General features: G+C 37.2%; 1 protein-coding gene across 1 annotated transcript; it reads right to left on the bottom strand.

Moving 5' to 3' along the window:
• On the bottom strand, positions 1-26,118 carry LOC115922114 (glutamate receptor 2-like). The gene is made up of 18 exons (XM_030980194.1): positions 25,712-26,118; positions 19,224-19,370; positions 15,000-15,257; positions 14,239-14,417; positions 13,313-13,366; positions 12,379-12,576; positions 11,097-11,267; positions 10,201-10,305; positions 9,257-9,364; positions 8,501-8,704; positions 6,875-7,133; positions 6,285-6,429; positions 5,215-5,413; positions 4,353-4,603; positions 3,266-3,377; positions 2,618-2,752; positions 1,106-1,219; positions 1-636 (listed from the first exon to the last, which is right to left on the bottom strand). Exons 1-18 carry the CDS (start codon positions 25,803-25,805, stop codon positions 577-579), a joined length of 2,793 nt encoding a protein of 930 aa, XP_030836054.1. The 5' UTR covers positions 25,806-26,118; the 3' UTR covers positions 1-576.
• Between the last annotated feature and the right edge of the window lie 612 nt (positions 26,119-26,730).

Raw genomic sequence — 26,730 nt, 5'->3', positions numbered from 1 at the left:
AGTTTCGGGCTAGAAAGACGTTAGAAAGTCATATACTTTGACGCAGAGATAACGCCCTTCTGTATCCAAACAGTTCCATTTGAAATCATATACAGAGGACACAATGCAATCATCCGCGTACATAACGTGCATGATATACTCTCATGAATTACACATTATTTTGAATATTACATTGATGAATTTTGTCTCGGTCAATGCACTCGCACATGTAAATCGGAAGAGGCCTACCCGTTTGTATTTGATATTCAATGCATCTTAGATTTTTTATCATGAGCATAGAATAAGAAAGAGGAAACTATTAAAGGTACTGTACCTCTAAAACTATTTTACCTCCTTCATTTTGACCCCGGTATTCTAAATGTAGACCAAAACATTTTGCATTTTAATACTTTGCGAATGGCTTCTGCGGGGATTTTCGAAGAACTTTATGATAAAGTTTTCCCACATCACTAATCCTATCAAAATATTTCATGCTCGGCAAGTCTCGAAGATTGTTGAAGTAAAGACGAGTCTATATCTTTGTCGAGTGTAAGTGGACCGCGTGCATTTCCCTTCAAATATATTCAGATGGATCTTTTAAACTGATGTCTGCCCTCTTCGGATAGCCGATGGTGATTCTCGGTCCTTCGACAATAACTGGAGAAAGAGAGATTTTTAAAGAAATCGTATAAATAAAACATAATTATAATAGTTACTTCGATTGGGTAACTGCAATAGATCAATAAGCTTGGCTTTAATTAGTCATATTAATAGTTTTCTAAGATTGTTTCGGAATATATCAAATTGTACGGTTGTATAACTTAAAGAACTGCGTATTGGCGTAGCCCATATGATTATAACATGATATCCCTCCCATTATTCGTTAATTTAGTATGTGTATGTTTTCAGTAGACACAACGGTAAGTTGAGAGTTAAGAAAGTTGTGATATTGAGTGATTATCCAAATCTATCATCAACATTCTAAATGATCTGTCTGAAAGAAAAAAACATCAAATGCAATTTACATTTCATTATCAAATCAAGGTTTACCTGTCTGTGGTTGCAATATTTCCTGACACAAACTCTTCGGTAAATGAATAATTTTAGTCAAAGTGACTAGACTTACCGCCTTCTCGCAGGCCATAGGGTTGACCTGTCTCATGATTGGATAAGTTGGCATTCCTTTCTCCCCCGTCACAGACATACGAATCTTGGCTTTTAGAGCATTTGATAAAGAGATCTGAAATAAGAATATATATTTTGAGAGATTAAATGTATAATGTTCACATACAAATGACTACAACAGAAAGTGAAAACATTTTTTCAATTTTGTTTAATCATCTTTTTAAAAAAATTTCATATCTTTTCTTTATTGACATGATACCCCAATTACCGTCACAGATATCCGGATCCTGGCTTTCAGATTATTTGATTAAGATATCTGAAAACGAAAATAATGGAGGAAATGTGAAAGACTGAAGTGCCATTTCTATCCCACCGCAATTAAAATGTATTCGACAAATAAAGCCCTTCTATAAAGTGTTGGGAGCCCCAAATTTGCCAAAAATTTGATGGCAAAATTTTCACTTAAATTGTATCATAACGTAGAAAGAGATTGTTATTTAAGACACACTTAAATATAAAGATGTCGCCCCAAAAATGTATTTAAAGACGAATATTGATAAAAGAATACATAATTTGAGTTTTCTGTTGTATAAAGCACAAAACCTAAATTGTGTATTATTTTATCAATATCCGACTTCATGCACATTTGGTTTGAAAATCCTTGCAGAGATGTATTTTAACTGGCATCCTCTTTCAAATTATAATACAATTTAAGTGAAATTTTGCCATCAAATTCTGGGGGCTCCCAACAATTCAGTTGGGCTTTAAGCTGAAGGTTAAAACGTGATTGCGGTCTCGAGTACCATTGTTATTCCACAGCAATTTTGTTTTAACAAGCAATCAGAGATTACGTGTTGGTATTGGGCCCTTGGGAATGACATCAATCAGAGTTGCATTTATATTGGGTGAGAGATGCAAGAGACATCATTTCTGTCCTTTCAAGGGGTCAATAATAATAATAGTGAGAATAATAATATGTCTTGTTTACCCAGGGTAGCCTCAACACTCATCAGTATTAATACTCTTCTCCCTTAAGGCCCTGCGATCATATTATACCCAGTTTTTAAAGTGACTCGGTAACATTGCCTCATATTCTGAAACAAAATCCTGGATTTAGCTCATGCTGCAATCATAATTATCAACCTTTAGGTCAGTCAGGAATCCCATGACTTTTACAAGCCGATCGTCTTTCTAATTATCAAGATATTTATGATTGGAAATCGAAATTTCATTTTTCGTTTTCCTAACGGTTTTTATAACACTACAGTTCACTGGGTAAAATTAGTATGGTAAACCGGTCACCCAAAGATTTTTACTTTTTTGAGGCACTTCATGATCATTTTGCAGCGCAGGGGACAGAGAAAAAGGAAATGTTGAAAGGCACAAAACAGAGAAAAAGTACCCAACGGAACCAAACTTGTCACATAACTTTTGGGAAAAGTTAAAATCACTGAAAAAAAAAACATTTAGTTTATTTGATTTTTTTTTTATTGAATCAGCAACTAAATCTCACCTTCTCCTTATTAGATTGAGCCCGGGTACGCCAGTAGAACTCGGTGAGAGCCACGCCCATCGCCACGCCCATTCCTACCACCAATATGTAGAATATACCGGCGACATTGCTGAGACTCAGAGCACTGGCTTGGTCCTACATTGAACGGAGAAGGGGAAATGGAACCTGTTAGCAGCTGTTAAGAAGCATTCAAGAAAAATGACTGGAAAATATTGTAAGAAATCGATTGTTCCGGCTTTTAGTTTCGTGGCTAAATCTTATAGTAAGCCAAGATGGAGGGGAGAGAAATCTGAAATTATCTTTTAAATCTTTAAATCTGTAAAAAAAAATGATAACTTGAATATGTTCCATTGGGTTCAAATGCAATTTCGATTATAAACACAATTTTAAAAACGATCGTAATTATCAAACAGTAATTTGTTATTCACTTATGATCGAGAACGATCTGAAAGATAAGATGAACCTCTTAAATTGATTTTTTAATTATTATTTTTTCTTATTTTAGGGCTTTGGGAATTTTGTCAGTTCATACCAAAACACAAATCTATTATTGATTTTTTTTTTAAATACATGCGATGAGTGCAAATCATCTGTAACATCACATTTAGGGTAGATGAAAAAAAAAAATTGTGAATTAGAAAATCTTACCATAGATTCCGACTGAGGCTCACACTCTCCCTTGTCATACCACCATTTCTTCTTCAGGTTATCAAGGACGCCATCTTCGCCAAGTTGCAGTATAGCCAGTGTCAATTCATCTCTGTAAAAAATGAGGCAATGCTAATTCAATTTTAAGCGAAGCTTCTATGGATACACACAAATTATAGCGTTAAGATTTGGATCACTTGCTGATGAAGGGGGGGGGGGGGTCAACAACCGGCCTGCTACTCTCAAAGTTTCAAACCCACTTTGCATATCCTACATGTAAGTACACACAGATAAAATAAAGGCCTTTCCCATGTTCGACCCAAAAGGGCACCCGAAGATGTTTTGCTTGCTTGTTTTGTTTTGTATTGTTGTTCTTCCTTCTTTTTCTCGTTTTTGTTGATGTTTGTATTTTTTTTTTTTTGCTTGTTTGCTTGCTTGTCAAATAGTTTTTTCTGAACTTTCCCCATCCCCTTTCCACAAGATACTTGATCCATCCCTCCGTCGTATACATGAGGTAGTCGGATCAGGTGGAATATCAGGAGGAGCAACTCCCTTTCCTAAATTTGATTATATCTAAGGGCGACTCCGTAACCGTATCTCTTTGAGTGTGCTTCCTTTTCAAGGTTCTTTTTAATTTTGTTCTGAGGGCATATGAAAATGTTTTTTCTCGCTTACTAGATATTTTCCGGAACTGTGCCCCCACCTTCGCCCATCCCGTCCCCGATACACACCGTTGATCCATGCACCCTTGAGTAGTTAGGGTGGATCAGGGGCCCGTTTCATAAAACTTGTTATCAATAACAAATGCTAAATTTCTATGACAAATTTGCTCTCAGCCAATCAGATTCCATGATTTCAGTAATTACAACAGTAGCTTGTAACTCGTTATTGATTTCAAGTTTTATGAAACATGGTCCAGGGACCCGTTTCACAAATGACAAAAATCAGTGATAAATCTGCTGATAACCAATCACAAGCAAGGATTTCAGTAGCTTATAACAAACACTGTCATTTTTCACGGACGACAAGTTCTGTGAACAACCCCCCCCCCCCCCCCCCCCAGGTGGACTAACTCAAGTCAGCTTACCTCAACAACGTGAGATCTCGGGCGACCCCGATGCCGTAGCTCTTCGAGTCGAGATTCGATCCCACCTTCATGGTATCACATGGTTTCTGCTGGTTCGAGTATTCGTTCATCGTCGACTCCAGCAGGAAGGCGTACTTGCCGTTGGCATGGCGGACGCGCTCGATGCCCTGCGCGGACGAATTGGTGATCGGCGACGGCTGGGCTGAGCTCATCGACTTCCACATCGTCATGTAAAGCGGGATCTTCGATGACTATCTCGCACCATGCGTGATCAAGAAAAGAAGAATGAAGGGGAAATACTTTTTTTTTATTTAAAGATGTTTTTTTTTATCTGGAGATTGCTGTTTAACACTACATAACGGGATTATTGTAATGGATTCCGAAACGAAGAAGGGTATTGATACTGTGGAGACAGTGAAGTGAATAAAAAAAATTGCTTTCCCACATTGGCCTTTTATGCCTGATTAATCTATCACTTGATCAGCAAAAATGGCCAGTACCTACTTTGGTCAGGTCGAAAAGGGTTATTTTTTTCATTTCAAACATCACAATACTTGTAAGTTACTACAGGTGTTTGCACACGCTGGAAGTTTCATGAGTTATGCAAAACCAGTTTTTGGTACCATTTGACATCCAACTTCAGCATAATCAGAATAACATGAAAGAGGCTGTTTTGGGGTTTGGAGGAAAGTATTATACTCACGATTTACAATCTTACAACCTGCTTTCAAGTAAATACAGATATATAATTTGATCTCATTTAAAAATGTGATGAAGTGCTTGATATACAATGGTGTTATCCGTGATTTCGTATCTAAATAAAGATTTATTTCAACAACAAAAACAACAAAATTATACTCACGGAGAAGAACACCTCGGTGGCCCCACCTCCTTGAATACCGTACGAGATGTCTTTACGTTTGACGAGATCTTCGGCCGAGTTGATCGGGGTGGACATTCTCTCGACCGTCAGGAAAGCAGCTAGGTTAGCTGTGTAGGATGATATGATGATGAGGGTGAAGAACCACCACACCCCACCGACGATTCGGCCTGAGAGACATCTAAGGATCGAAGAAATAAAGAATAGAGAGATAGGAGAATCAGAGATTAAAATAATAAGCCTGGACTAAATTCTAAAAATATGTAGAAAATAATTATATGGACAAAGGAAAAAACTAAATCGAGTGTGACTGTCGACAAAAAAAGGAATACCAGGTCCTAATTCAGATCATTTGCAGAACTTCCTCCGTTGAAAAGACGCTAACATTAAGGAAAGATATGAAAGATAAAAACAGAGGTGGACAACTATGTGTGGACAGACAAGACGTCAAGTTCCAGGACTGAGAGGGAAGAAGGTGGCCCCATTTAGTTGACATGACGGCAACGGGTGACTCAATAATTAGTGGAACCTTTTTAGGCTCAGCAAAGAAGGAAAATAGCAGTAAATTTGCTATGTAAATGCACATTTGATGAAATACAGTGCCCCCCCCCCTCCTGTTATTGACCCTTAATGGCGAAAACAACGTTGCATTATGCTTATTATAATAAGTTCAAAACCTGTGGGGGTGTTTCACAAAGACTAAGATCGACTTTAAGTTGGACTTTACTATGGCAGGCCGTTCATGCCACTGTTTGCTCTCACCATTTACTGGCATAGGTTTCTTAAGAGACGTACAACGCATGGCCACACATCTAAAAAATTTACATTTTTGATAATGTATTATTGAAGGAAAAATATTGTCTACAGATAATAATGGTGAGAGCAAACAGTGGCATGAATAACCTGCCATAGTTAAGTCCAACTTAAAGTCGATCTTAGTCTTTGTGAAACACTCCCCTGATCTATTACCACCTATCAGCAAAATGTCACAAATTATTAATTCATCTTTTGCAACAGAATAATATAGAAAATTATCCGCCACGATTCTGTACCTTGGAGACACTTCACAGCCCTGCTGCATAAGGGCACCCATCGAGAACCAGAGGCTGTTCTGAATCCCGAAGTTGTTCGCTTTTTTGTCTCTCGGTTCCACACGATCAATCTCACCTTCCGTAGAGGGCGCACTAGATAAAGTTCCTGCAGAAAAACAGAAACGGTGTCAATTCTGTGATTGTTTTTGTTAATACGAAGAGTAATTTTCCAAGAGATGATATGAATCCAAATACCTTACAGCACAACAAAGATGAGGATATATTACCTATGCAAATCAAGTTTCTCATGCATCCACACTATCAAAAAAGGCACATCTAGAGTTTCTTAATTAAAAAGACGGAAATTCCATGAGCATTGCTAACAGCTAAATGTATATTGACGAATTCTTTTCAGCCAATACAATATGACTCGATTATAGGTGAAAAATCGCCATGCTATGTGCGAGATCAGAACGTATAATTATTTCAGTCATCTTTTTTTGCATTTTCGATTAGTATGTTTCGTATTTCCGACATATCCAGGCTGTATAAAGATGCCTTCGGGTACAGGGAAGCTAGTGAATAAGCTAAGAAGGGTCACCCGTCCTTACCCTGTTCTACGGTGTACCATTCATCCGGACTGAACCGACTGACCAGGAACAGCACCACGCTGACTCCAAGGTAGGCGAAGATGATGGACAGCCATATCTCGTACGAGAGAGGGTGCATGAAGGAGAAGACACTGGGTCGGGTGTTCTGAGGTTTCTTGATCATGATGCTTACCCCGAGACTCATGTAGGGCTTGGTGAAGTCGATGACGCGCTCGCGTTCGGAGTTGATGGTCAACGGGGCGACGGCGATGTCGGCCTCCTAGATAGATGTTCATTGTTGGAGAAAGAGGAAGGAAAAACAACAGAGTTGTAACTCTTAAAGTCGGACTGCATTAATTGTAGCTACTTGCGCCCTCTTTATAGCAACCAATGTCTTAACAGTACCCGTTGGTCCCCATGATCCCCATTTTATTATGTTAATTAAAATTGATGAGATAACCACCTGTCAGTTACCAGCAGGGAGGACTCAGGCGCGTAACCAGGGGGGGGGGGGGGCAGTTGCCCCCCCCCCCAAAAAAAAATAGAGAGAGAGAGAAAGAAGAAAGGAAGAAGACGTAGGAAGAAAAAGGATTAAGAGTCGAGAACCGTACAACGAATCGTCTTCTTTCTCTAATAATTTAATGAAACGTCAAGGCTTCCGCGTTTCGCGCGGGAGGGGCGGGGGCAAACTGAATTCAAACAATGATTAAGAGTCGAGAATGATACAACGAATCGTCTTCTTTCTTTAATAATTTAATGAAATGTCAGAGCTTCCGCGCTACGCGCGGAGGAAGGGAAAGTTGATTCAAACAAGGATTTTAAGAGTCAAGAACGGTACAACGAATCGTCTTCTAATAATTTAATGAAACGTCAAAAGAAACTGAATTTAGACAAGGATTAAGAGTCGAGAGCGGTACAACGAATCGCCTTCTTTCTCTAGTAATCTAATGAAACGTCATGCTTTCGCGCTCCTCCCCCCCCCCCCCCCCCCCCCCCCCCTCCTTGCACCGACCCCCCTACTTAGCGCGCTGCAAGCGCTCTGTAAGTGATTCGCACGCTTCGCGTGCTCACTACTGCCCCCCCCCCCTAAAATAAAATCCTGGCTACGCGCTTGAGGGAGGTCTAATTACTCCTGGCAAAACGTGTGTAGACAGGCTTTAAATAATAAACTTTGCACCAACATGTTCCTCTTCATTATTACCCTTTTCTTCCTTCAGTCAATGAAGTCTTCCAAATATTTCATTAACCTTGGAAACGTACACGCTTGGTGGTAGATTTGTGGTCTCGTAGTCGATTTACCATTGTCATTTAATACGTTTAATAAGATATCAATTCACCGAGTCCCCCGGACAAGGCCCAAAGCCGTAGGTCCCTCTTGTTGCCTACCTATACAAGCATATCAAGCATATGTTCTTACCAATAAGATTATTAAAATACAACTTTCTAAGTTCTTGTAATTAGCGCACAGATGTACTGGAAAAGAGCATCACGGATTGGCCTGATCCTGCTAGCATGGTCATTCACCGCTTTGCCTTACCCTGCATATTCCATAGTCAAGGATCAAATGAATATATACCTTTACACTCTTATTTTCGGCATCATATCTTGGCAACACGGTAACAGATGTTTTTTTAGAAACCGACTTACCTTATTAATCAACTCACTGACCATGCCGTCCCAAGTCCCGTTCTCATTGGCCGATCCGTACGCGCTGTCGTTTCTCACTCGGATGATGAACCTGAATGGATGGTGGTCATTGATAGCCTTCAGGAGGTCCATACAGTACCCCTCGTACATGCCGTTTCCAGGGGTTCGATCCTTCTCATTCTTCAGCATCATGAACGGTCGCTCCTGTGTCAAGGTCAAGAGTGAAGAAGCTCTTTGATTAGTCCAGTATCACCCAGATTTTATTCTAGCAATACCTCCAAAGCAACCCCCCCCCTGTATACCTCAATTATAATGGAAAATTAAATCCATTTCGGTCCTTTAGATAACTCATCTGGCTATGGTCTATGATCTTGAACTCAACATCACAACCCTGGACAAAGCATCATCAAACCGGAGCGACAAAGAATTAAATGCAACCTGCATAGTACTCTGACTTAATAATGATACCAAAATGTATTCGTGGAAAACAGACCGAACAAAACACATATACATATATAAAAGTCAATTCAGGGGCAAGTTAAAGTTATATTTTGAAAGGTTCAGGCCCAAAAAATACTGACAATAACAACAAATAATCACCTGGATCGATAAATCTGAAAGTCACTGACAAGCAGAAAACACATTTCTAAAGAATGTTCGGAATCTTTCATCCCTTTCTCTTGCAAAATTATAGGAAGATATCACCTCTACATCCCTCCCCCTTTATGAACTAGACGGTAGTCAGTATCAACTCACGAAAAGAGATGTAATGATGAAAGTCTTGTTGATGTCCTGTAAGAAGTTTTGTTTATCTTCTCCTTTGATAGTAAGACGAGGGTTCGCATTCGGAAGCCAGGTTCCGACCTAAGGAATGGAATAAACAATGATTGTAAAGATCAATATTTTATATCTTAACTTCCTGTTCACATATTACTTACTCTCTTAAAAGAAAAGTGAATTTTCACTCTATTTTCACTTTCTTGAGAGTGACGTCCGTGATCATTTGTTTAGGAGTGAAAATTTATTGATTTTAGAGTGCTCTCTAAGAAGGAAAAGAGTGAATGTTCACTCTATTTTCACTACATTTTCACTCTCCAGAGGAGTGACGTCCGTGATCACTCGATTTTTTTTAGAGAGTAAATGATCATCTACATGCAGGAGTGGGGTGCACTACAAAGATGAACAAATAATAAAGACGACACTTTATTTATTTTTAATTTTGCCATGGTTGTATTTCAATGTCATGATTTGTATTTCTCTCCTCGAGTTTTTTCATTTTCTAAAAGTCTATGTTCTTAATATATTGATAATGCTACTACTACTACTACTACTACTACTACTACTACTACTACTACTACTACTTCTTCTACTACTACTGCTACTACTACTACTACTACTACTTCTTCTACTACCACTGCTACTACTACTACTACTACTACTTTTTTGTAGGTCCAATAAATGTGCTGCATATTTTAATGCTCCTCCTACCTATTATAACCACGTTTTCCCTATAATTGGCAAAAAAGAATAATGTTCACAGACTTTCAAATGAAACTCTTACAAAACAAATGTCCTCTTTCCTCCTTTGTCTACATTAACATGTAGGTTCATTTTTTCCCTTTTTCTTTGCATACATTTCTTTATATACACACAAACATATAGAAAAGCATGCGGAAAATAAAAAACTATTGTTTACATACCTCTTGCAATCCTGAAGGTTTAAGTCCCAGAACTCGGAGTGTGTAATTTGCTCTTTCTCCGTTCTCGTCAAACTCAATGTTTCCTGTCGCACTCTTGAGCGACAACTAGATTTTTTGTGTTAATTGAAGAAAAAAACGAAATGTGAAATACATCATACATGTATTGCATTTACAGAAGACAATTCGAGAGAAATATGAAGTTTATCTGTGTTCGTGAGAAGACATACATTCAACCCCGCCCCCCCCCCCCTCTCCCATAATACATAAAACATATGAACAAATAAAACTCTATTGAATAAAAAATTTCGTGATTGAAGTTAATAAATCGTTTCATTAAATGAATACATTGTAGCTAAATATGAGATCTGGTAAATGCGATTGTATTGTGAAAGAAACTGTTCGGAAATAACTGGAAAATTGGTACCGATGCACACTGAAGTTTTGTAATCTTTAAACAAATGATAAGAAAGTGACTCAGTCCAGCTAACAAGTCAACTGCACTTCACACATAATTTGGTATACGGGACTACACATACATATTTGGTCCCAACTTTTCAGCTATTTTTTGTCATGTTTTGAAGAATAGGGGCAGTTCAAGAGCTACCTTTATCCGAACATATTTGTACTGTGGTAGTCATCCAAACTAACATTCAAATAATCGGGAAGCTATACATTTTTTGTTTGGTCTTTACTAGAACTCGTCCTTATCTTAAAATCGTTATTTCTCTCTTCCCTCCTGGGGCCCGTTTCATTAAACTTTTTATCTATAACAAATGCTAAATTTTTATGACAAAATTTGTTCTCAGCCAATCACGTGCCATGATTTCAGTAGCTTATAACAGTGGCTTGTAATTTGTTATTGATATCAAGTTTTATGAAACGTGGCCCTGGTTTACCATTTTGATATACTCCAACACGTCTTTGTCCTGCGGTATCTTTTTGAAGCCCGGGTTCGAGCAGGACCTCGCTCCCCTGACCGTCAGGATTGGTAGTCGTTTGTTCTTCTTCAGCATGCTGATCGTTTCCCAGAAGACACGGGTGACGTCGTACGTCAAAGCCGACATCGTCTACCGTATCGAGAGAAAAAAATCAAGGTAAATTACAAAAATTACATGATACACTAAAAAAAAAAACTGATCTAGCTCCCCTGACCGTTAGGATTGGTAGTCGTTTGTTCTTCTTCAGCATGCTGATTGTTTCCCAGAAGACACGGGTGACGTCGTAAGTCAAAGCCGACATCGTCTACCATATCGAGAGAGGAAAAAAGAATCAAGGTAATTTATGAAATTACGCATGATACAAACAAATCAACAAGGGTAGCCTGTGGCATACTGTACTAGATAATGAAATGAACAGTAATGATAATAATGTGTTCAATGCAAATCTGTAATGACTTTTAAATTATGTTTCCTCCTTCTTTTTCGTTACTTTACCAGTTTTTGTAAACTTGATTTTATGTAAATTATGTACCAAAGTTATCGTAATGTTGTATATTTTATGAGGATTATTTTTTTACAAGCCATTTATGTGCTTTTTACATTTTTACTGTATTACATTACAAATATTTCGATTTTCAACTGAAAAAAATGATATCATAACTTAAATTCCAGATACAAATAAATGAATGAATGAATAAATGAATGAATAATTTAATTAATTAATGAATAATTGAATGAATGAATGAATGAATGAATGAATGAATGAATGCATGCATGAATGAACGAATGAATGAATGAATGCATGCATGAATGATGGATGAATGAATGAACGAACGAATGAACGAATGAATGCATGAATAAATGAATGAATGAATGAATAATTGAATGAATGAATGAATGAATGAATGAATGCATGAATGCATGAATGAATGAATGAATGAATGAATGAATGCATGCATGAATGAATGAATGAATGAATGAATGAATGAATGCATGCATGAATGAACGAATGAATGAATGAATGAATGCATGCATGCATGAATGGATGGATGAATGAATGAATGAATGAATGCATGAATGAATGAATGAATGAATGAATGAATGAATGAATGAATGCATGCATGAATGAACGAATGAATGAATGAATGCATGCATGCATGAATGGATGGATTAATGAATGAATGAATGAATGAACGAATGAATGAATGAATAAAAGAATGAAAAAAAAAGGATGTATTACCTTCAGCTTCGGGTAGCCCATAGCGGAGTTATCCTGTGAGGGGTCAAAGGTGGTATTGCCTTGCCTGAGGTAGGCCTGTCGTTTGTACCACATCAGCTCCAGGTTCTTGTAGTAGGGGTCGGTCTTGTTGACGAGCTGGAATCCTGTTACGTTCAATCCTCCGAAAAGAAAGTTATCCATGTTGACGTCAGCCAGATCCTGAACCCAGAGAAGCCAAGAGAGAGAGAGAGAGAGAGAGAGAGAGAGAGAGGGAGATGAGGAGAAGGCAGGGACGATGAGGAGAGGGAGACGGGATAAGTAAAAAGAAGAGATAGGGAAGGAATGGATGATCATAAAAGGGGGAAGAGAAAGAGAGAGAGAGAGAGAAGAGTGGTTTACAGAAAAACAGGGGTATTTGGAAAGACGGGGATGGAGAGAAAAAAGAGAAAAGGAAACAAAGAAATAAAAAAGAAGAGAGATAAGATGAAATGAAGGGTGGATATATAGTGTGGGTGTTTAGAAGGAGAGGGAATGAGAAAGATAGAGAGAGAGAGAGAGAGAGAGAGAGAGAGAGAGAGAGAGAGAGACGGGAAAGAGAGATATGGGAGAGGAAATCGTTACTTCGCTGCTTTCATATATTTTTTGTATCCTACGTGATTCTTCCGAGTGTAAAGTGAATACTTTCCGTAAGCGGCGTTTCCGTTTTTTATATACATTTTAGGGGCTAATGCTATTTTCAGAATTACTCATTAATGTTATGAATTATTTCCCCTTAACAAAAAAAAAAAGATAAACCATGAAAGAAATCTGCTTTGTGAGCAAAGATGTTCTTAACGCCAGTACTCCACTCGCCATTCGATTTATTCTACATATACCTTTATAAAGATCCGAAGCATTTTGTTTAATTGTCAATGCCTAATCCCCTTCGGGTTTTTGAAATGCTTGATATACTCACCAGGTCGAGAAAGATATAATGGAATGATGACGTAATCATGCCGAGCACATTTGCCTGGAAGTGAAAGAAAATAATAGACATAACAACAACAAAAAGAGGGAAAATACAAAAGCAAAAAACATGGACCTGTTATCTTTTGGGCTCAGGAATGACCTGTAGTTCACAACTAAATTATTTATACCTTTTCAAAGGTTTGTAATTATTATTAGGTATGTGAAAAGTTGATTTTGTCTCGATTTTTGTCTCAAGTTCACCTTTCATTCTTGAGTTACGAAAGAAAGAAAAGAAGAAGAACCAAAATAAAAGAATTTACAAGGGTATAGTTGTTTACTGTATATAAACTGTACCATATACGAAGAACATTGAGCCATTTAATCACCTTGTATAATATTATACACGTGTATATCATTGTTATGTCGTATTTGTTTGTAATAAATTTACCGTAATTGTTTGTCATCGCTCTTTGTGAATTGCAAATTGACAAAATAGAAACGTCCAAAATAAATAAAAGGCATCTACAAAGACATGTCATAAGCCATCTTTTGACAACATACCTATTTTAAAGAGAACAGCACATTGTTTATTTACTTTATCTTTTTTTTTTTTAAAGAAATTTCATTCTGCTGATAAAGAGAGCAACTCGAACATTTTTCGTAATTTACATTATGTCTCATGAGAGATGCTCCCATAAAGCATCACTGACGATATACAAATACTATAATTTATGTGCTCTATTTGATCTAAAAGCCGTTTAGATCAAATAGTTTTTAGATCAAATAGTTCCAAAGTGAAACCAAAAAAAAACAGTTCTAAACCTATTTATACATTTATATTCTCTGAATGAAAGTAACATTTCGAACAACTGTTCCTGCTTTAAGGTCCACTTGTCAACAAATGGCCAGACTCTCTATTGGTCAAGGAATAACCTGTTTAAGAACGAGGACTGTGTCGTTGGCTGACGTATCGAAGATGATACGATGACGACCCGAATCCCGAAAGCTCTTCAGAAGCCTTCGGGTCTCGACTTCGGATCCGACCCGCCGAACCATGATGTCGTACTTCCTTGGAGGAAACTTTAGTGAAAGTGTCTGGTATCTCTGTAAACCTGACAAAGAACAAACAAACAAACAAAAAAATACAACCAAGTAAATAAGTGCAACACACATTTAAATGGTTGAAAGTAGGGCTATAATCGAAATCATGTAAGAACAAGTTGCCATTGACGGCAAAGTTTTATGCAACGGGGTCTAGGTCTCACATGACGACCCACAAACGTTTGATAATGTATTCAAGTGTCATGCAAACTTCTAAAAAGTTGCACGTTGCCACCCAAAAGCTTGTACGACATTTGACTGACATGCATGGTAGCAACCAATGCAAGGTTCATTAAACAATACAACATAACAGGTGGGTACTTGGGGGAAATCTTTGGTTAGAATACATTGGTGACAAGGACCTCTTGCATTAAAAAAAAATACACAAGTTGATTTTCACCAAATCAGCAGAACATATCGGACTTTGGTTCATGATATATTTTTGAATTCAATATATATATTTATTTATTAATTTTTGTATTGTTATTTTATTTTGTATTGTTTTTATATATCTATTTGTTCGTTTCGAGTTGCATTTATTTTTTTTTCTCGCAAAAGTGCTCTGGTCATTTCATATGAACTGAAAGGCATACCTTCAGCTGAACTGTAGACGTAAGCAAACTTGTCCCACTTGAAGTACTTGACACAGTCCTCTACGGGTGGGACCAGAGACGGCATCATGGACACCAGGTAGTCACTGGGACCGATGGTCAGTCCCATGTCCGACTTGGACTGGCTGACCGTCACGTAGGGGATGAGGAAATAGTTGGCGTAGGACTGGAAGGTCGGAAGGCAGACCTGTTTGGAATGACCTCCGGTGATGAGGGTGTTCTGGGCGTAGAGTGTGCAGACTAGGGGTGGGATTAAAAGAAAGAAATTAAGAATTGCGATGATCGTTCACCTTCATGATGAACCTTAACTTGACATTCCTCTAATCATAACTACTATCATGGCCATGCTCATGCAGCTGCATGGCCCCGGTCACACTGTTAAACCGACTCCACGCCGACTCGTGAGCGACTGAATTTTGCCCATTGGAGGCAATGTACATGTACCATTATGCTCGGTCAGGTGTCGGTCTCATTGGTGTGAATATTGTATTAATTTACTACTACTACTACTACTACTACTACTTCTACTACTACTACTACTACTTCTACTACTACTACTACTACTACTACTACTACTACTACTACCGCTACTACTACTACTACTACTACTACTACTACTACTACTACTACTACTACTACGACGATTATTTCTACTACTTATACTTATACTACTAATGCGACGACGACAACGACAACTACTATAGTATGATAAAGGCATTTGGTGAACAAGGCGGGGAGGAGGTAGAGTGTGCGAGATAAAGAGAGAGATAAACTATCAAGTTGATCCAATTTTAATTAATTGGGAATTCAAACGGCTCCAGAAAATCGTTCAAAACTGTAAATTCAATGATTCTAATAAAATGTCTAAAAGTTCACTGCTTTATCATACTTGTTGTTATTTGATTTGTATGAAAGAAGTTTTAAAAAAAATGATTGGTTCCAACAGATCAAGGAATACATTTTTATTCCATGATATCAATTCATTAATCAGCAATGGAACCCACACTTCTTTGATCATATCATTATCCAATGCAATCCATGTCTCAAACACTTCAACCTTGATTCTTCAGCGAAGACAGAATACACGTCATCACTATCATCTTGCCCATGTGACCAACTGTCGCTCTATCTTCTCTAGTTATCTCTTATGCGCATGATTTATAGAAACCGTCACATTAAATTCGTCCCTTGGGGGCGCTACAGTTCGGGGTGTTCTTAGATGATTTATAGTAAGGCACTCGCATCTTGTTCATTTGTTTTTCATTTAATTGTTCTACCTGGGGACGGCGACGGTTGTGCGCCTCGTCGAATGACCAAAGTTGCGCCAACAACCACCCCTGACCTTTCCCAGGCTGTGTTGAGAAAACAAAATGTCTTCCCAATATACATTAATTATTGTACTTTGACGTCATTTGCCCCTATAGAGCTTAAAGTTCATGGCTGTGTATTTTTTGTAATTCCAAAAAGCCCCTTTTCTCTGTAAATCTAATACTAAAAGCCCGATACGTGTAAAATTAATCGAAATTGTATAGAAATATTGAACTCAATCTCTATTTCACTATTGATTGTATTGCGGAATACACGAGTAGGTCTATAATGTATTGAAAGGTTTATACATATAATCACAGAAAATACGTATATTTTTGGTTCGGCATCGTGGGTATATTTTGCGACTAGGGAAATGGTAGAAGACTTGCTTTGAAAACAATGTAAATGTCGAATATGAGATGATGGAAAAATTGATAGAATAAGAAAATCATGAAGAAAAAAAATAGAGGGTGATTAGGGTAAATTTGATGTAGTATGGGTTTTTATTTTTTATTTTTCCATAAATGTACTTCTCTTTTCTAACATAACATACACGTCATACAAATGGATCATTAGTATTTAGTAAATACCCTCGCTTGCAGAATAAATTATTCTGATTGAAACATGCGATGATAATCTTAAAGTTCATTATCCAAAGCAGGCCAGACGGGAACAAATCTATAATTTCTTTCTCTCGCTCGGCACCCTAATAACCCCTTAATGCACGCGGAATGGTAAATAAACAGAGCGAGATGAACCTGGCTCCAACACCCTTATGGCGTCACAATATCCTGAAATTACCACCCTTTAAAAATCATGACTTTTTCACATCTCAATCGCTCTTCGGCAGGGTGGTTGTTTTTATCGTTCGATGATCTGATGATGGTGATGATGATGATGATAATGGCGGCAGTGTATTATGGTTGTGGATCGCATTATCCATTTTTTTTTCTTTCTTACAAAGGGGTGCTCCGGATGGCGGGTCGGGTCGGGTAGCAAGGGAAATCAATATGGCCGAGATGAGGTATGGCGGTTATCAAATATTCACGAGATGTATCAAAGATTCATGCTCAGATTTGCATCTCCTCACTATGCCGAGGGACTCGGGGTGCATCTATCACATGGTTTCAAGACGATGGATAGGAAGAGAGGTTGTGATATACATGAGGGATAGAAAGAGAAAGAGAGAGAGAGAGAGAGAGAGAGAGAGGGGGGGTGAGACATATAATATTCACACAGATAAACAAAGAGAGAGATAGAGAGACAGTTTTAAAGAAAAGAGAGTGAAAGAGAGAATAAGAGTGACAGAGACAGAGACATAGAGACAGAAAGAGAGAGTGAGAGAGACAGACAGTCAGGGAGAGAGACATACAGAGATAGAGAGAGAGAGAGGAGGAGGAGGGGGAGGGGAGAAAAGATGACGATGAGGGAAAAAAGGAGAGAAGGGAGTAGATGTGACATCCTAAGACTCACTTTGTAAGAAGTAAGTAATTTCTTTAAAAGTCAAGAAAGGGGAAGGAGGTTTTGAAAAATATAGGGTAAGGTAAAGAAAATAAGTTGTAAGAAAGAGAATCGAGGTGATACGTATAGAAAGAACGGTAGAAATTTTAACAATTAAGTGGAAAATAAAAGATGAGATTTGAAGGGAAAAAAACCAAAATATGTGAAGATGGAAAGAGGAAGGAAGAGCAAAAAGGGAAAAGGAAGAACGAGAGAAAAGAGAAAGAAAGAGAGTGAGAGTAGGAGAGAGAGGGAGAAAAAGAAAGAGAGAAAAATTGAGAGAAAAGAAGAGAGAGAGAGAGAGGTAGAGAGAAAGAGGGAGGGAAGAGATAGGAAATGGTAGGTGACAAAAAGGAGGGCTTGGATAAGTAAGAGAGAGGTACGCAAAGGCTGGAGGAAAGTGTGTGTGTACATTTATTTGTGTATAAAAATACAACAGAGAGAGAGAGAGAGAGAGAGAGAGAGAGAAAGAGGGAGAGAGAGAAGAGAGAAATCAGAGAGAGATCAGAGAAAGAACATCTTCCAATGTTTATTTTCGCTTTATCAATGTGCCTCTTTTTGCTCATCATGTTCCAAGCCTCTTATATGCGATTGATGTTGGTAGCTATTTCTGGTGTAGTCTGCTCATTTTACATCCAAAAATTTCTTGACTTAAAGGCATCGTTTAACAATGTTAAATCTGAGATGCACGGCCCTACGTGTTATCAGTGTCGGTTTATTATTGAAGCCCTACAAAAATTGCGCTTCAAAATGATCAAAATAGTAAAAAGATTTGAGTGACCGGTTTTACCATACTTATTTTCTTCAATAGAATGTAGTGTTAAGAAAACCATTTGGAAAACGCAAAATTTGATTTTGATTTTCAATCATAAATATCTTGATAATCAGACAGGCGATCGGCTTGTAAAAGTCATTGCATCACTAGCTAAGTCCAGGATTTTGTTTCAGAATCTGAGACAAAATTAACCAATCCCTTTAAGGGTTCAGTTTGCAATCATTCAATGAACGATATACCCAATCCCAATTTACCGCTTCGAGTTTGAAACTGGAACCCCGATAACTGGCGTAAGTGCATGGGAGACGCTTGAGAGCTGCAACCCTTCATATTGTTCACACCCCCCCCCCCACAAACAATAACAAAAACAAAAATTAAAACAAAAAAAATAAAACAAAAAATCAATCAATCAATCGATCTAAACAAAAATAACGAAAACAACATGGAAATACTAGAAAAGAAAAGAAATATAAAGAAGAAAGGAAACAATAGGAAACAAAGAGGACAGAAGGCAAACGAAATTATAATTTATCTAATCCTACCACTTGTTAACTTTAATATCATTTTTGATATAGGATATCATCCATTTAGAATGTAAAATGAAGGAATCTGATCATACTCACGCCTTCTCGTGACATTGAAGGTATCCTCAAGGAGAGCCGGGTACACATAAGCCATGAACTGGAACGCACTCGTCTTGTTCTTCTGGGTGTTATGAGAGATGATACCGCGCTCAAAGCCAAAGTCACGGATTCTGTCGAAGACACCACCTTCAATAAATATGATGAGAGAATATTATAGTATTAATGACTGCTTTGAGAGAAATAGTTGTTTTTATACGCTCAAGGGAAGGTTAGAATTGTGCTATTACCCGAGGCGTGCCGAGGGGAATAGCCCAATTGTAACCTTCCCGAGAGCGTATAAAAACAACTATTTCTCGAATATTAAAGCAGTCATTAATACTTTTATATGCCGAAAAAAATAGACTAAAAAATAAAAAATAAAAAATACTTTTTTTTTTGGTCGAAGATGAGATTCGAACTCTTGCGTACAAAAGGTATTATATCTTCAGTCAGCGCCTCAGACCTCTCGGCCATCGCGCGCTATCAACATGCTTGGCAGTTTTGTACGATATATACATTAAAATGGATTGAAACCGGCTTCGCGTGTGATGAATGCTTCGCAAAAGCTCCATATACGGACTCTTCTTTTACTTTTGCAATGCATATTGGCACGAACTTAGATCAAGATCTATCGGCAGATGTTGTTTTTTTGTTTTTGGAAGTTTATTTTCGTCTTCATGTCAACAATGCAAGATAAAATTGTCGGTAAGATCGATCGAGATTCAATTGTATTGAAATTACCGACCAATTATTCGCACACATACGGTATCCTCCATCGCTCAAACCATTTTTTAACATGTAAACCTATGGGGTAACCATGGAGACTGACCTATTTTTTTAATAACCATGGTTATTAAAAATATTAAATGTTTTAAGCATGGTTACCGGGAATTTTACGGGAACAGTTAAAGTTTATGAATGCAATTTCGACCAATCAGATGGCTGGATTACTTAAGTGAGGTATATAAAATAGTAATATTGACTGCTATGAGATACATAGTTTTTTTTATACGCTCAAGGGGAGGTTACATGAGGTTACATGATCGCCCCGCGAGGCGTGCCGAGGGGTGATAGCACAATCATGTATTTAAACCTCCCCGAGGGCATATAAAAACAACTATGCCTCGAATATTAAAGCAGTCATTATAACTTTTATATACCGAAAAGGGTCATAGAATCCATGTGCGACTTAATACCAATCATGGTAATCAAGCTTGTTTACACTATCGAGACCTAGTCTTAATTAAAATAGGGTGTCTGATCGCGCACCACTCGTATCGTATCGAGTTTGTGTGCTAAAATCCTTCCCATTGAGATTAATTGCACGCTTATACGTAAAATGCCAAAACCGGTCATTTGTCTTTTGAAAAGGGCCCTAGGGCTTTTTCAAAAGACTATTGGCCGGTTTTGGCATTTTATGGGAATAGCTAAAATCACGACTACATTTTCGACCAATCAAATTGGCTGGATTTTTAAGGTGAGGTACATAATCATAATTATTAATATTTTGTTAGTATTGTTACCGATGATAATAGGACAATGCCCATGATAAAGATGTCATCATAGTAACACAGATTCCCAGGTTCATCCTGGTAAAGGCGCAACGTGTCGATCCACATAATATGCAGGACACAATTTGTATTATTGTCATTATCATAATTATTCTTCATTTTTTATTTGTATTGTTGTTGTTGTTGTTGTTGTTATCATCATCATCATCATTATACTCATAATCATCTACATCATAATTGTCATCATCATCCTCTACATCATTAATAAATGTCATCATCATCTTCATCATCATCCTTATCATAATCATCATCATCATCATCATCACCATCATCATCATTGTCATTATCATCCTCATCATCATCATCTTTTTTAATAGTTATAACTGATGTTGTCATAAACCGGGTTTGTTCGCAAAAGTAGTTTATTGTTTATCCTAAAAGGTTATATTGACATGTGACTATGTGATTATAAAAGCGATTACTGAGATTATTAAGAAATATAACCTTTCCACAAACAAGCTTCATTTAAGAATAACTGTGACTTGATAAACAGTGGCGAAGCCGCTACTTTGATGTCTTTGTTATTCTTCTTTTTTTCTGCAGACATGAATTTTCCTTTTAAAAACCATACAGTTTACTATGTGAGTGTTTCAGCATGTTTTGTTTTGTCTGTATGATTTGTACCATTTTCTCCCTGTTTGGTGAAAACACACAGGTATATATTTCAACAACTTTTTCGCGCATCACCGTTGGAATCATAAAAGCTAGCATGCTGAGCACGAAATACATTGGATTTATGACGATGGGCAATACATACAAACCTCGTAACCTAATTGGGCGCATAAAGCACACATGAATAGTACATTTACGGAATGAGTATGTAGCTATAACTATGGAAATATAGATCGACACACAAATGAACTAAATGTACGTTAACACCAGGGCTAGTCTATTGTAATTATATAACAAGTGGTAATTTTATACAATAAGTGTACTGGTACAGATAGTAAAACAATATATCGTAAGTTACAAATTGATCGTAACAAATAGAACTATGTAGATAAAAAAAAAAAGCAATTGATTGTAAGGTGATCTTCTGATATGCTATTCGAATTTAGAAGACGGAAAATGGTTGGAGGAACTCAGTTTGTTTATTTTAGAAACTTGATCATAGTACGGTAATCAATTAGAAAATAACTGCCTGATTTTGTTTTTATGTGATGAGGATGAATAATTTAAAAAATTCAAATTAATATTATTTTATGTTACTTTAATATTACCTAACCATATTGTCAATATAAAAGAGTATAGGAATTGCGGTAGGGATGTTTGTTGTTGAAAGTATTTGCGATTGAGTGCATCTCTCTTTGAAGAAAGAAATGTATAAACAAGCATTAACCACCATGATGATGTAATGCTTTTCCGTGTACACGGCATAACCGCTTGAGGTTTTTTGTTTGATATATAATGAAGAATAATTGTCAAAGTTCCTATTAATCATTTTGGATAATGCGGTGCACGTATAAAAGCTAAGTCATACAATGTGGCATATAATACAGGACGCAGGTGCACAATAAAATAGATATGGTAAATCTAGTTCAACAGCTATATTAGTGTCAAAAGTTTACGGCACATCGGATATTTTCAAGGAATAAAAACAAATTATACCAGTGTGACCGTTGATCTATTTTCTAAATTACTACATTAATGATTATTTTTTATGAACAAAAGGTAAAAGCCTAAGTTGTTGTTTTTATAAGGAATGGAGAAATCATGACTAAAACCGAGAAAATTTTGAGGCGATAGTATTTTATACCAATTTCTCCCAAAGTAGAAGCAAGATTATAAACATTATCAAACACTTACAACTATCTAACATATACAAATATGAGTAGTATTGTTGTATTATCGTGTACCTATACAGTGTGAGTCAAAAAAAAGTTTACACCTAGAAAATTGCTTTAAAAAAATCATCGATGAACATTAAATTGTTATATGTCTTGAAAGAGTGTTTTATCCCAAATCATTTGGTACCATTTTTGTGTGATATCTGTTTACGCTTGGATGAACAGGAGACATTGTTTGCGAGAGTGCAAACATCGACTTGCGCCAAAGTTGCCTATGTGATGTTTGAATAAAACAATTGGGATTTGGGTATTAATTCGGTCCTTGCAGGTCCAAATAACATCCCTAACGAAATTAATCATGCCACACATATCAAATATCGAATATCAAATATCAGCGAACATTTTGTGCGCGCGTATGTGGGTGTGTGTGTGTGTGTCTTTGCCCTTTGCAAAAAAACATATGCAATGCATTTCATTTGATACATTCAATCCATTCTCTCACTCCGCTAATCCCAACACAATACATACTGTAGGCATCACTTTGGCGCAAGTCGATTTTTGCACTCTCGTAAACAATGCCACCTGTTCATCCAAGCGTGAACACATACCACACAAAAATGGTTCCAAATGATTTGGGATAAAACAATCTTTCATAAGATGTACATTAATTTACTGTTCATAGATGATTTTTAAAATAATTAGCAATTTTCTAGGTGTAAACTTTTTTTTGACTCACTCGGTAGTTACAGGTGTTCTTGCTAATTGTTTATATGACTTTTGTTTTAAGAGAGGATAATATATGCTGAAACTTCCACTTCATAACTCAATCAATGTATATATATTCAGTTCATATTGATCTCATGTTTACGTCATTCGGCTCTTGTACCTCTCTAATAGCCGCACCTCCATTATGTATCCTGCTTCTTTTGTTTACGTATTGCATCATGTATTCCTTTATGTTTCATTCATTGTTATTGTTATGTTTCTCCTTTTTTTCTTCTTCTTCAATTGAACTAAATATAATAAACCCGAATCTGACGCTTGAAACAAATAAATACATGGTTAAAAAAAACGACCACTATTTTCTAACCAATTTTGGGAAATTTGGTATAGACCTACTCAAGTAAACAAGTTTTAGATCATGATGAATCTAAATGTAATATTACTACTCGAGAGGGGGGGGGGTTGATTCTTGGGCTGGGCATAACAACAAAAAAACATGGTTGATAACATATTAAAGCCTTTTGTTCTCGTCAAATATTGTCAGACATTAAATACAACGTTTATTTGTAATCATCATGACTATGCAATTAAATTGTGAAATAAATGTGTCAGTGTTAGAATATGGTTTAACTACGAAATAGTAATGTATATCGCTATAAACTGTTTGAAAAAAGAAATCGGGAACGGCCTAATTCTAATTACCTCAAAGCACCGTACACAAAAATGTGTACATGGTACTACACGAACACCGGTGGCATGAACGTTCGTTTGAACACTATAGTTAAAGGTAAAGACCAGTATTGGAAATGCCCCAATTTCAAAAAATGAAATGGAAGCTCTCATTACCAATCATGTGAAAGAATATGTTTTGACTAATACATGATGATAAAAAATTTGCCGGGAAACCGCCTCCTAATTCATATATTTGGTAAATTTGTTTCTCTCATGGTCTGTGAGAGATATAGGGTAGTCCCATATACATCTTTCTGTGTATAGTGCTTGTAACTTTACGAAGAATGGGCCAAATTTCTTATCATCTTGATGATTCCAGAACCTTGCAGATGCTAGATGCTAGATGATCAACCTTTTCTGATCGATTCCACAACGTTTCTTTCACAATGCAATCGCATGACCCTAACTGGTCTTTACCTTTAAATATCTCTTGTCGTTATTACCAATATGAGGAAACATGGATGGCCATCTCTTTCAGTTGACATCTCTACAAGCATTACCCAAAATATAAAGCTCACAACTCATGTTTAACTTTCCCATAACACAACTTTCATTTTATTATCATTGTCATTAATCATGCTAATAGTTTAAAGGGTCACTCTAACCCAACTAACATAGCCTTTTAAAACATGAATACACCTCTACTTATTAATATTCCAGCTTCTGATTTTTTCAGAAAATCTCTGTGTTGACCAAAACATGATAATAACCATCCATTTTCGCAGTTTTCACGCTTGCTGGGCTACGCCCCACGAAAAAGGGTAATACGGTCACGTGGCCCTGATGACGCATTTGACGTCATTGCGGGCATGCCCGATTTGTCCTACAACTAAGGATCTTACAATCTCATTGTAATTCATAAATAAAACGTACTGGGATAATCAAGTGCATATTATGTTTCGAATAAATGTCTTTTTCTCCAATTTATAACATAGTTTGCCTTTGTAAAGATGCCTAAATCACCCTCCTTTTCACCGGAGAGGGTCCTGCAGTTCCGAAACTTTGCTCTTTTTTCTGAGCGTTTTGATTCGTCATTTGTAATGCTAGATTCCAGAATTAGAAATGACTTTTAAGGAAAATCATTGTCATGTTTGGAATCTCCTTTAAAAATTCGTCTACATGTCTCCCCCCCCCCCCCCCACATTTTTTTTAACCCGTTTTGGTAAGAGTGGCCCCTTTAACGGCCTCCCCTATCCCTTACTTGTGATTTCCAATAACATAAATCATTGGGCAATGCATTATCAAATTAACTCACATATCGTAAAATCTATGCTATGACTTTCCTTCAAATGTAAACCTAACACTTACGAACTACCACGAATTTACTTAATACTGTTTTTTAACGATTTTTACAAGGCATCTTTATTTTTTATTTTTAAATCAATTGCACATCTTTTTACAAGTTCTTAAATTTTACTACTGAACTTTATGTGAAATAAATTTGGCAAGCGCAGTCTCACATAGGAAGCAGCATTTAAACTCACTCTCACTATGTTCAAGAACATTGTGCATGATATCCACGGAGAGTCGCCATTTTGATTGTAGGGGCCTTCTAAATTTGATAGTTATTCATATATGTAGTTTGTTAAAATAAAATAAGCAATCTACATCTCATCACTGCTTAATAAATAATGCATTCAATCAACTATTTATTTCTATTAGAATGGATACTTACCAACAATGATGGTTGACGAACCGTTAGAATAAGTAGTCCACATTAGGATGGTCGCGCAGACGATCACCAAAGCTTGGAACATTTTTCCCGCCATTGTTGCTAGACGGAAAAATCCACCCTCCGATTGTGAAAACTATCCCTACTTCGCGTCAACCAATTTGGTGTAATATATTTGAGTTTGGCGACGTTTTTCGACGTTTCGATCAACTCACTACTTCTGTCGACAAACTCGATTTTGAGCAAGCGTTCGATGAAAATCGTAGCAATTGATTTTCGCAGAAAACTCTTGCCCGCGCTTTGGAAAGTCAAACGGTGGAAAGTGATAATGTATTCAGACGTTAAATATCATCCGGTTCCCTTCAGGGCATAGGGTATCTACCGTGGAAGGAGAAGTTAGGAGGTATGAGAGGAGAAGACGAGATGATGGGTGGGTGCCAAATGAGCATCGTACGCAACGATGCGGAAAGCGTGGATGCCTCGTTCCGAAGCCGTGAGATGCATGCTTGCAACTCGGAGAACGTCCCGTGAGCACAAATCCCAACGGTGCCTGCCTGGTTCTCTATGTCATCAACAGAGAGAGAGAGAGAGAGAGAGAGAGAGAGAGAGGGGGGGGGAAGAGAGGAGAGAGAGAGAGAGAGAGAAAGAGAAGGGGAGAGAGTGTGGAGACACATAATAGAGAAAATGGAGAACAAAAACTGTCAGAGAAAGAGAGCAAAGGGAGAGAAGAAAGGAAAGAGAGAGAGATGGGGGAGAAGGAGAAGTAAGATTCGGAGGAGACTAGGGTATGATGAACCAAAGAATGCTATATAAAATATTTGGTGTAACAAAGTTAAAAACTAGAAATGAAAATGAAGATAGTGAGAGATGGAAAGAAAAAAAAGAGGGAGGGAGAGAGAGGGAGATGGAGAGAGAGAAAGAGAGAGAGAGAGAACAGATGGAAACGGGGTGCGCTATTTTAATAAAATGCATAGACAGAGGGTCTATGCATTTTAGAATTTGCAAGGAAAATTGCCTGTAAT

The sequence above is a fragment of the Strongylocentrotus purpuratus genome, unplaced genomic scaffold (assembly GCF_000002235.5).
Source record: "Strongylocentrotus purpuratus isolate Spur 01 unplaced genomic scaffold, Spur_5.0 spur5_scaffold_11, whole genome shotgun sequence".
Lineage (NCBI taxonomy): Eukaryota > Metazoa > Echinodermata > Echinoidea > Camarodonta > Strongylocentrotidae > Strongylocentrotus > Strongylocentrotus purpuratus.
Note: the sequence above shows the minus strand (reverse complement) of the source record. Positions and strands in the feature narration are given on the sequence as shown.